The sequence below is a fragment of the Abramis brama genome (genome assembly GCF_963993115.1).
Source record: "Abramis brama genome assembly, chromosome: 5".
Taxonomy (NCBI): domain Eukaryota; kingdom Metazoa; phylum Chordata; class Actinopteri; order Cypriniformes; family Leuciscidae; genus Abramis; species Abramis brama.
In genome coordinates, this window is record NC_139967.1 from 31,767,422 (window position 1) to 31,780,068 (window position 12,647).

The following is a 12,647-nucleotide window of genomic DNA, read 5'->3' on the forward strand; positions in this document are numbered from 1 at the left end:
TCTGCGAACTCTCCAGAGAGCTATTCAGCACTGTAAACACACATGTACACATCTGCATGCACACACACTGGCACTAGTCTGGCAAAGAGAAAAAGAAAAGTGTGTGGCAAGCATATGGCTTTAATGTCATGTACTCCGCATGCTTTTGCATACAACGACATCCAAATTGAAATCCATGATCACAAAAAGTTCTGTAGAAGTTTTGAAACTATAGCTTTCTAGGCTAAAAGCTAAATAATTTGAGGCTAACATAAAATCAAAATTGACCCTATTTACTTGCTCATTTGTTGTAAAAAAAAAAAAAAAAAAAAAATTATGTCTACGTTATTCCAAAAAATAACTTTGTGTCGTCATATCTATCATCTAAATGTAATAACTTGCTCTTCACAAATTACTTTTCCGTTGACGTCAATCTGAAAGTAGCAACAGGAGATCGTTCCTCTCCCAAAAACCTGCGCCCAACCCCAAAATTATGTGTACAGGACTGCTAGCTTGAATTTTTGCTTTTTAAAGAAGCAGGGATATTGAAGAGGTCCATTGAGCTCAAGGCATTTCACTTCTGAATTTGAGGTAACACAAAATGGCTGGCATTCATGTAAATGTTTTGGTGAAAATATATTCAGATAAATAATGTTTTTAATGATAAGTCTGGATTTTTATTTTTAAGTGATCTAAGATCTAAGATCAAAACTAAAAACCGTTTTAATGCAATTAGCTACAATTTGTTAGTAACTTGCAGAGTAGCAAACTACAGTATTAAGTACTTTAAATTATTTTAAAGCAGCTTCCTCAACATCGATTTGATTTCACATAGCCAGGTGCTCAGCAAAAATCACCCATTTTAAAACATTTTTACAATGTCACTTGCACTAACCTTGCTTTCACCTGATCTCGCTCTCTCTCTTCTTCTCCCTCCCCTTTTCTTGTTTTGGAACCAATTGCCTACTTGGGCAAAACAACTGATCCGTCTCCATCAATTAGTCTTGACTTTGGACTTTCATTAAGAGTAATTGACTAATATCTGCAGTGAGTCTGAAGAAAGACACTTTTAACTATCACGAAACAGTTTGTTAAGTAGAAACACATGTCTTGGCTCAAACTATGCCTGCAAGAGGTCCCCAGTCCAATGCAAAACAGGTGCCTGCCATGTAATACCCCATTTAGCCCCAGGGGCAAAGGTTATCCAGCTAATAGCTTCCTAGTGGAGACTAAGGAAGAGCTGAAGACTAGGCCTGGCCTAAACATCTGGGACATATTGCACATACTTGCAACATATGCTTCAAGTTCAATTAAAATGAGGCCTTGGCACATTTATCAATTTTTTTCCCCCTTTCCTTCATCCAGTGAAAGTGGTCCTACCCTGATATGACCTCAGTATTTTACTGTTTGAACAAACAGAGAAGGTAATGAGTGTGTGAGGTCATCAACAAACTGACACGGGGAATAGAAAGTAAAGAGACCAAAAGAAAGAACTGCAAACTATTGTTGAGGAGTCACTAAAAGTATGGTATTATTGCAGCTATTTTTCCCCAAATAGTGTGACTATTGAAGTACCAAGCTACTTTTTATTGTCTTTATTTTATCTATATCTTTTTACCAAGCTATCTAGTATCTGTGTAGCCTGACATAATTCTGCATCACTGTATTTTTCACCACATTATTGCGCTTTACAGCAGAGCGATCTGTAACATTGGTAAGTCTGCTGCAACTTAATGAAACTTAACAAATGAATAATATTTATAAATAAATAATTCATCATTAAAATAAATGATTCACCAATTCAATCTAAATATTTAGTAAAATGCTTCTGTTTACCACTATGTTTTTATTTTTATTTTAAATATGAGGACAACTTTTTGTGCTTTAATTGTATTTATTGTAAATAAATAAATATAGAAATTAATTTCAATTTAAATGTCATTTTTGTGGCATATAAATGCAAGTGCAACAGTGACTGTCCAACCATTTAACGACACACATTTTGTTCAAAAGCAAAAAGAGTAAATTAAAATTGATGAAAAAATACAAAAATGTACAAGACACTGTACTAAATGTCACAGTAATGAACTATGTATGCTATGAAGCATTGAAAATGGTGCAATCAAATAAAAAAATAAGTTATGGTACAATACAAAATGATTGATTGATTGATTGATTGATTGATTGATTGATTGATTGATTGATTGGATTTCAAGACATTTAATATAAATATAAAATCCAATATATACAGTTTGTGTGTGTGTGCGTTTAAAAAATACTTTACATTGCTGACTACTTGAACTTTGTGTAATTTGCCAAGCTATAGGCTAATCATAATTCAAAGTAGCCTCCTCAACACTGATGCAAACTCTAATTTTAACCATTTAAATCATTCTACCCAGTTATGAAGAATCAAAACAAAACTATGCAAACTAAGACTATGCAAAAGGAGAAAGATTAGGCAAAAGGGACAGAGAGAGGACGTCAGAGAAGAAAAGTAGCCCAGAGTAGCCCTTCTCAACTTTCCAACAACTCAACTGAGTTGAGCTAATGTGTCTGAAGGTACAACAGATCCTTGACATTAATACAGATACCGGTTCATTCTTCTGCCGGCGACCTTCTACTTCATGCACTTTAAGTCCACTAAAGAAGAATGTACATAAGATGTCATAGGTTATGTTTTCATCTTTATCATTTCACATCGCTCGAAAAATGTACTTGACATTCTTGTTGACCCATTTCCAGACAAAATGCATGAGTAGTATTTTGCCGAGCAATAACATGAATCTGCCTGCTCAGAACTATTAAAATGCTTCCTTGTGAATGCTGCTGGGGCATTTGGCCTGAGGTCATTTGAATGCTATTAATTGCACTTCAAAGGCCTTGAGAAATATCAGAAGCTCAGCACAGAGACCCTGAAGTCAAGTTTATTTATGCCTATGTGGTTCCCCTTTATTCTTGGTAAAAAGGAAACATGTACTGGAACTCTCTAGACTTCAGACACTAGTATCTCTGACAGACTAGCTGTGGACCTTTACTATATAAATGTGGCGGAAAGTGTTAAAACACACTAAGGAAAAAAAAACAATGGCCTATTGGTATTTGAGTCAAACGTGAGAACAAATGAATTTTCAATACATTACACTTTAGAGAACATTTGAGTATTAAATATACATCGGTGTTGAAATACATGTTTGAGAGTGGCACCGATAATTACCTTGTCATCTCTGTCAAAGTCTTCCTCCTCGTCCTCCAGCAAATCTTCCACAGCTTGCTGATGTGTATTGTGAAGAGCAGAACAAAAGAGAAGAGAGCGGAGTGGAGGGGGGGGGGTAAAAAAGAAGAAAACAAAACAAAGAGAAAATCAATTTCACATGTACACTTAGGAACATCTCCACATCTTCAAGTGAAAACAAATGATAGCACATAGTCCACTGATAGAAAGCAAACCCCCTGAGTCTGACCTCAGTCTCTAAAGTCATCAGTTGTGTCCTCTTGTCCATAAGGTTAAAACCTCAATAGAGCCTTTGGCAAAGGGAGGCTGATGACATAGAACGTTAACTATGTGCTTCAGTGGACCAGATCCAGGCCAACAATGGTCCCTTCAAAACCCCTTCAGGTTTTCATCCTTAACTCAAGCACACAAAGAGCCGTATGCCCATGACCTCGAGAAATGCTGCAGGCTACTCTATTCTCCCAGAAGAACATACAAAAAAAATAAAAAAAATTGATGAATAGAGTGATGCTGAGAATATTGAGAGCAAGATAGAGAGCAACTAATCGTTTAGCTGTGTGAAAGGCACAAGTGAACTATAGGTGAATTTATATGAATGCACACATACAGTATCAAAAAACAAGTCAGTTGTTATACATGTTATTTTAAATGAGTTAGTCCTAACCCCATCCCCCTAAACCTAACCCTACCCATAACTTATCCCAAAAATCAGTTATCAGAAATGACAGGTGAATAACACTGATGTAGAAGCACCTAAACCTTGGTTGTAAGCCTAAACTTGACATAAACCGAAAACTTGTCCACCAATTCTAATTGGATGATTGTAATTTTGTTCCAGGATCAACAAAGATTTTAATCAAGGAACATGTTGTACTTGGTGAAAATACATTCATAGAGAATATCATAGAAGTGGGCTCTTCTGATTAAGACTAGAAAGCAACCACTAGAACCTAGAACCACCTAGAACATCCCAGCAACCACCTAGCAACACCCTTGAAACTGCAGTATCAACATGCTACACAACCACTCAGAACACCTTAGCAATACATGGCAACCACCCACAACATCATAGCCATGAATTTTGCAGAATATAAAATATGCCACATATGTTTTACTCTCACAAACAGAAAAAAAAAAAAAAAAACTTCCTGTGTGAGCTGGTAATTTGGCAGCATTAATTATTCAGATCTCATTGGCTTGTTAATCAGAACTCTAGACACCAAAATAATCAGACGATATGTTGGCACACAAATAAAGAGTTTATCTCGGTCAACTGAAAACATTATATTTGGCCTCCGTGGCTCACAGGAGCCCAGAGGAGTGTGTATCACATGTCTGTTTTTGTTGCCGGAGGAGTGAAAAGACATAGATCATTATTTCTCTTCTTGTGGTTCCTCCTGTCAATCCCGCATCAAAGCTTCAAGGTCATGTGTGTGCAAGTGTGTATTTACATACGACAACTCGGGCATATGAAAACACCAAAAAGCTATCGGGGAGGAATACATCTTTTTGATGAATTTATTATTTATTTATTTTTGGCTCATTGCATTTCATCAGTTTTTTTGTGACATCCAAAAATTGTTACTTAGCAAACAATAGCTTTTGTTCCTTTGTCTTGTCTAAAAGAGAGAGTGTATGGCTGCTATAAGCCTCTTATGTAAATGCAGCCTGCGGCAGAAACAAAAGGAGGGTTCAGGATAGATACACGCAGTGCTGCGAGGAGACTATAGCGATGGTGTTTTGCGGAAGTCTAATAGCGGACGGATCGACTAGAAGAGCAATGTAGCTCCAGCGCTAGGTTAGCCAGAGGTCATACGCTGGGAAAAAGAACTTGGAGGAAGTTGAACTTCAAGCAAACCTACGATAGCTTGAACTCGAAGGTTCGACAGTCAATATGTCTCACTTGCAGACAGAAATCCAGACTAAAATAGCATCAGAGCCAGACTTTAAAGTCCATTGTTTGGCCTTTCGGTTAGCAGCAGCACCATCTCCAGACCAGCGGCGTGACATCCATCCTGGCGAGTTAATGCACTTTCTCTTGCCTTTCTCTTGCCATCAGTGGAGGAAGAACCCTGCTATCTGCACCTTTAATTTTAACCTTCCCAGTGACAGGTGCGCTGGGAATAGACGCCCTAGCTAGACAAGCCATCCAACATGAAGATATGCACTTTCATTTTTTTCTCTTGCCTCTCAGCTCTCGCGCTCTTCCCTCCTCCAGCTCTTCTTTGAAATGTGAGACATCTCTAGCGTCTCCAGCTGCTCAGGGGCTGGCCCTGCTTTGTATGCCGCGTGTGGACGAGAGGCACAGGAGAGCCCAGGCCTGGAAGGCTGATAAGGGCTCTCGCCGGAGCACATCAAGCCCAAACAGCCTCTTCACAGGCTGTCAGAGCCCTGCTGGTCAGAGGGAGGGCTTGAGTTTTTGCCAGCACTGGCTGACTGTGGTCTGACCTCTGTAGGGGCTCGAGTCAAAGAGTACGACTGCTGGCGATAGAAGAAACTCTGTTTGTGCAAAGTATTACGTTTCAATAAGAGCGGTCACGATTCAAATGTGAGGACAATGGGCAAAATAATAGCTGGGATGTGTGGGAGAGAGACAGAGCAGCCAGAACGTCTCTTTGGGGCTGAGCTGTACAGGGCACACGGGCCGTCAAGAGGAATCGCCAGGGTCATGCGTATCCAGAAGCCGCGGGAGTCAGTGGTGTCGTCGGTCCCACAGCTCGAGCTCCACTGTAATCCGCAGCAGCCCCGAACCCACAGGACCCAGAAAAACACTCTGGCTTTCTGTTCCGTAAATAAACCCAGCTTCCCGAGACAAGCCAGCATCAACAATGGTGACGGCAGCCGTGACAAAAATCACACGGCTCTGCAGTGTTGTTAGCAAAATCACGGGTACAAAAGTTCACAAAGATGAAGTTCAGGAGCTGCCAAAGTCGCTCCCCGCCTCGCCTCCAACCTCGCCTGCGAGCCGCGGCGGCACAGGGGAAATCAGCAGGGCAACAAACGCTGCCAGTTCAAAGTGACGTGACCTTTTGATTTTGTCACCTGTCAGGGGCTGGCACGGAGGAGCGGAGACGTGTCTGCCAGGCGCGGGTGAAGCGCTGTCTCGCTAACGGGGGCACGGCGCTGGAAGAGGTGGTACCACTGAGGTGGATTAAAGGCCTAGAGCACCTCTCGGCTCCTCTTCTCACTCTTCCTCATCCTCTCCTGGCCCTGCCGTCACACTTCTTGCTTTTTTGTTGTCCCTGTTGAGCCCGCAGCTGAAACACCAGCCTGAGAGTAAGACAAGCTTTACCATAAAGCGCCTCTAGGAGCACGGCTGGCAGACAGACTCTTGCTCTGGTTCTCTTTATGTTGTTGTTTCGTGATTGACACTGGAGGTGGGCTTGACAGGCCTTCGTTTCCCGCCACAGCAGCCCACCTGTACCAGCGTATCCTTTATTCATGAAGCTCTATCCAGGGCTGTTTGTTTTTCAAATTACACACACCGGAAGAAAAAGACAAAACACTACTCAAACCAGACAAAACAAAAGGTTGGAAAAAGTTGATTTGCTAACTTACTCTCTGTTTCATGTGAGGAAATAAGCAAAAGTAGACTAGAGAACAAACAGCTATGGGTTTGATCTAGTCGGTCTTCATATGTTTACAAAAAGATAAAACTAAAGGTGAAGTGTAATTTATCCACCACTGGCAGCATTTTGCAATGAAAGCAGTGTTTACACTCGTTGAGAAGTCATTTGCATGGGAGAGGGAAAAAGGTAGTTTAACATTTAATGCCATGCTTTGTTCACACGTTTCACCTTTAAAGTTTGCATGAAATGTAAATTCACTCTATTTAAACGCACTACTTTATTTTATTTTTTATTATTTTTTGACCTTCAATTTTTACTCAGAATGTCATAACTGGATCATCCGGTGAAATGAGAGATTTCTCTCTGGTGACGTGTGCTGCACTTTTCCAATCATTTAGTCTGCTTAAACCCCGCCCCTTTCTTACAATCAACAAAAAACTTGTATTCAGATCTGCCTCCAGCCAATCAACATCCAATGGCTAGACCCAAGTCCCTGACCGATTTTTTTTTTTTTTCTATCCATTCAACGTTATTGTCCAGCTCTGGCTGAAAACTGGTCTAGGTTCAAGAGCTGGTAGATGAAGACACACAAAAGCAAGACAATTCAAATTATGAATTAAAACACTGAAAATGATTGTATCATTGAATTAGGCAAAATTAGATTTTTCTTTTTTTCACTTTCTAGAGAAGATGTTAGTGGTGCCATGACAATTGCTATGATGCGCTGGGTGGTTACCAAGGTGTTGCTATGTGGTTGCTAATGTGCTCTTAGTGGTTTTAGCATGTTGTTAGCAATTGATAGGATGTTCTGGGTTGCTGCTAGGTGTTTGCTATGGGGTTAAGCATGGTTGATAGGTGGTCAATAGGAAGTCAATAGAGCCCATCCCATGTCCCTGCTGCCTTTTTTAATCTAAGTCCATGTGATGTTTCAAAAATGTTATCATCCGTCAAGTAGAAAATCAAAACACTTGGAGAAAATATCATGTCACTCCAAAACAAACTGCATATCATTCATGTCCATAGCATAAACTGTGCAGGATGAGTTACACTTAGTTTGAGACTGAGTTTAATACTTAGGGTTTAGAGCAACTTCCAAGCAAGGGGTCAAAGGATGACTTTAAATTATTCAGTAAAAAAGGTTGAGAAACCATTGATTTAGAGTTTGCTTAAGTATGCAGCAATACAGCAATGTTCACAAAAAAACAGGCTATGAAAAATTATTAACCTTTTAAAATACGTGAGAGGAAAATGGAGAAACAGCGAGCTTGCTAGAGGACACGGTGAGAGTAACCCTGACAATTAAGATCCTCTCTCCCACCACTGACAAGGTTGCTGAGAAAGAACCTCGAATGCTTAATTGCGCTTGAGCTGGTGAAAGAGACGTCACTATGTTCCTCCAGCTCTGACAGTATATGCTATAATTAACACCTTCAAAACATCTGGTAAACTGTTTTCCAGGCCAGTGAATTCAGCAGCCCGGGTCTTCAAGGGCCAGCCATGGGCTTCATTCTCCTCCATTCACACTGCGCTGTCCAATGCTTGACTGAGCCTGAGCGGCCACAGAAGCCCCCCCCCCCCGAATGCTTCCAGGTCTCCAAAACAAACGTAGGTGAGGGGTGGTGTTAGGGTGGAGAGTACTGCCTCTCTGCAGGAGGTGGGCTAGCCACTGACAGCTGCTGTCAGAACGGCTTGGCTAGCGGTGTCAGTGCTCCCTTACCTTCAGGTTAGGATACATGCATTTGCACTCCCTACCAGTAGGGGGCTCTTCCTCCGCAGCAGTGCAGCTGCTTTTGTTTAGGGAAGAAGCAGAATGGCGCTTTAGAAATCACAGCTTTCAATCACATGCTGTTGATCGACAGGCGTAGTTCAAAAGTCACATCCCTTTGTCTCGCATCTAAACCCGTGTTTATTTCTCTATTGTCTATTCACTCTGACACAAAAAACAATATCGTGGCACTACGCGGCAGCCGGGCAAGCTAAGCTTCTCCCATTCTGTTGATTTAAAACAATGGTTTGGTAGTGTAGTCTAGTGTTTAGTGCACAGCCATTCCAGATGGTAAAAGGGATCTTTAACAATAACAGGCCGTGACAGCGAGGTCAGGTATCTGGTGGAAGGGTGGCAGGCAGAGAACAGCAAAAGAATACGAGAGTCAGGGGTCAGCTGTCTACAGGTTAAGAGTTGAGCTGGCATGTCACATCTAGAGGTAACAAGTCCCTTCAAGAAATATGACAGCTAAAAGTGGGTCCCTGTTTTCCCAGAACATACTAGCTGTGGACATCAGGGATACAACAAACAAGGGATAATGTACGGTCAGTCTGAAGAAGGTTGTTTTGCAATAATAACCGGCTACTTTTCTGTGATAATGACAGCTTCCTACCGGATAAATAAAGGCCATGAAATATTGATTTTTAACTGAAATGATTTTATTATGCCAGAAGAAAGGAGCCACGATACAAGTGACAGGAAACTAGCACAGCTATATGAGAAATTGATTATTGTTGGGATGAGTTGCAATTAATTTATCTGTGATACATACATATATGTGTGTGTGTGTGTATGAAAAAGTTCACAATTATTATAATCATTAAATTACAATAACAGAGTGTGCAATGTACTGTAATTATAATTAAAAATTTATATATTTTATTTTCAGTCCTTCTCGGAAGAAAAAAGTGATAATAACTGAGGCTGAAAAGTCTATCACAAAAAGTGGGAAGATGCCTTTATGCCATACATATGCAGGTAGAGTCTCACTTTTACCTTCCATCTCTGTGCATACAGGACACGTTCATCCACAGCGCTCTGAGTATAAGGCGCGCTACACCACATTACAAAAACACGCAATGCTGATAGCCAGATGTCATACAAACACTTGGAAAAGTTTCATAGAAAGTCTTTCCGTGTAGGTTGGGCAGCATCTCCGTTTCTCATTTCTGTCTGTCTCTGTAAAAAAAAAAAAAAAAAAAAAAAACCCTGCTTGGACTGGTAGAACGCCGCAGCCTATATTTATGTGTCAGCAGGTTTAGTGCAGAGCTACAGTTAGAGTTATCTGAAATGACATCCTGCCAGGCACAGGGAGCACTAGCATCTCTACTATAGTGATGAAAACATGAATGGGACACTTCCACTCGGTGGATATTAATCCTTTCAAAAGTACATCAGTCCTCTGAGTGTGTATTTATGAAAATAAAGCAGAAATTGTAAACTCAGAAAGTATGGGTTTATCTAAGCTGCTGCATCACTTCCAGATAAGGTAGCAGTTGAGCTAGTCAACAAACAGCTTTAAGCTGCAAGTGACATATTATATGTCACTATTCTATTACAAATATATAGCTCATTATAAAAAATAAAAAAAGAATATAGGAATTTAAAAAGATGAATGACATCAGGTACTAATCATTACACAAACACACATTTAAAGACACCTAAATTCCTTCCCCTTAAGTTCATAGTAAAGCGCAGGGAAACAGTGTCCAAGCTCAGGCTCATCAGTGAGTTTCAGGCTAATGGAAAACATGTGTGTGTGTTTACTGTTTCTGAACTCTCTTGCTCTCACCAGCCCGTGTGTTGTGGTTACAGTCGTCAAAATTCAGAACAATGGCCTGTTAGAGAGCAGAGGGGATGTGGAGGGTGGAATAACGGGTTAAAGGCATTACCTCGGACTCCAGCCCTCTCATGTGTTTTAAATCCACAGGTCCTGACAGTATCACCTTTGACCCATTACCTAGTTCTGAATCTCTAACTTCTGGCTCAAAGCAGTGGAAGAAAAAAGAAAAGAAAAACCACCGCACTGGACCATCATACAAGCTCAAGCTCAAGCTCATTATATATAAAAAGTACATTATATTATTGAAATACACAATAAAATATATAAAATAGTATATATAAATAGTATGTATATTTGTATTTATTTTAAGATAAACCAGTTTTGCTTGCTTACCATTATCTCAAGACATGCAACCCCATAACATTACAGTATAATAAATAAAAATAAGAAATAGAAAATAAGACTTTCCTATGCATTACAAAATATGTATTTTGTTTTTATTGCTTTATAATTTATTGATTTCTATGTAAAAACAAGTGTGAAAAAAGTGTATCAGTATTGACAAGATTAAAAATAAATGTATAAGAGAGGCTCTGGTGAGATTTTGAGTTTTTGCAAACAATGTCGCCATCTATAGGACAACATAATTAGTGTACAGACACTTTCTAAAGGTCCTTTGGTTCTTGCTACTTTTTTACGGTCTTCGTTCTTTGCAAAAGTTGACAAAGAGTGTCTCATAGGTATGAGATTATTAAAAAAAAATAACAGAGACCCTAAAACAGTAAAACTTTGATTGCTTATATTCAGGACACTCAGAAAAAAAATTTAGTTCACATGCTTGTCCCATTTACTCAAAGCATATCCTAGATATTTCAGATATATATAATGGGACTATTCCTGGTAAAAACGTATGTTCACCCTGAAATAATGATCTACCTTGGGTGGTGACCATTTTATTCAAGTCCAAAGCTTTTGTTCAATTACCGTATCACGTCCTCAAACTCCAACTAAACGACTTTCAAAAATCTACACTGGTATAAAACCGATTCCATTAACTTCAAGGTGAGCTCTCTTTATACCTCTATTCCATTGGTGCTTTAAGCCCACGCACGCATTCAGTCAAACAGCAGCTTATAAAGACAACAAAATCAAAGCAGTGCTGTTATGGAAGTGCTGCTGAGCATTTTGACACTTTCTAAACATGCGTGTCCATGATTAAAAAAAATCTTCATCAGAATGACACTATAGTGACACTTTTTAATTAAAATATTTAAATAAATAAACAGCTTGGAGTGCGACGCAGAAATGCTCGAGTTCCCACTTGTTCCGTATTTAGAAAAACAATCACTTTTAAAGTTTTTTTGTGAGAGCTGAGTGGGAATTCAACTAGCTTTTTAATCCTCAAAAATCCTACATACATAAAGTGGAGAGGTTGCATTTAAATGTACTAGAGCTGCAGGTCAGCGTGCGACAGAACTCACCACATCTCCCTGTCTCGTGTCCTTCCCTGAAGCAATGAGAACGTAGTTCCAGGTCAGCAGCATCAAGAGAACCAGCGGGACCATATAGAGCTCAAAATTCCACACCACCACAACGAAAAGCTGCAGAAAGAGGGAACAGACAAAAGGAAAGAACATCATTCAGAAGATGCATTCATAAACCACATCAACAATCATTCATTTGACAGGATTCGAAACTAGTTTTTCAAAAACATATGAAAAGAACAAAAAGACCCACATTTGTGATTTAGTGTACCGTATACACAGTTTCATTTTTTTTCTTAACATCTAAAATTCTTTTTTATCATATACCTTCAGAATACCTGATAACCAGCAATACATAACAGTAACACAATGATTATTTTTTACAGTCTATCAAGTGTGAGCACAGATTATGCACAAAGTATTTCAGTGCGAAAACAATGAATGAGTCAATCGTCTGCAACAGTGTCTCGTTCTCCTTTATAATAAAAACAATTAAAGCCTCAAAACATACAGCATAATACTGGTCTTACTCTAGTAAATGTGACTATACTGCCCATCACCCCACGGCTTCAACAAAATGTTCGCATACTCTGCAGAAGGAGACAGAACCTGACCATAAAAAGACAATCAATTTGATATTTTAGTTTTTTCAATTTTTTTTTTGTTTTGTTATATAGGCTATTGTTCTTTTAATATTAGCAACTTATAGAAACCAAAACTTTAAAAGTAATTACGATGAACTATAAGCTACTATGAACACCAACTTTATATACTGCACTCTACACATGAATTAGCCTACTCATGTTTTAAAGAGCTGTAACACACAGACCCA

General features: G+C 39.4%; 1 protein-coding gene across 3 annotated transcripts in view; it reads right to left on the reverse strand.

Moving 5' to 3' along the window:
- The window catches only part of LOC311082804 (multiple C2 and transmembrane domain-containing protein 1-like), a 249,862-nt gene that overhangs the window by 30,454 nt on the left and 206,761 nt on the right, over positions 1-12,647 (reverse strand). For all 3 annotated transcript variants that reach the window (XM_084113903.1, XM_084113902.1, XM_084113904.1), the window contains exons 16-17: positions 11,813-11,932; positions 3,197-3,253 (exon numbers count right to left, since the gene is read on the reverse strand). In XM_084113903.1, coding sequence (XP_083970029.1) covers positions 3,197-3,253; positions 11,813-11,932 — 177 coding nt within the window. The remainder of the gene's footprint in view (positions 1-3,196; positions 3,254-11,812; positions 11,933-12,647) is intronic.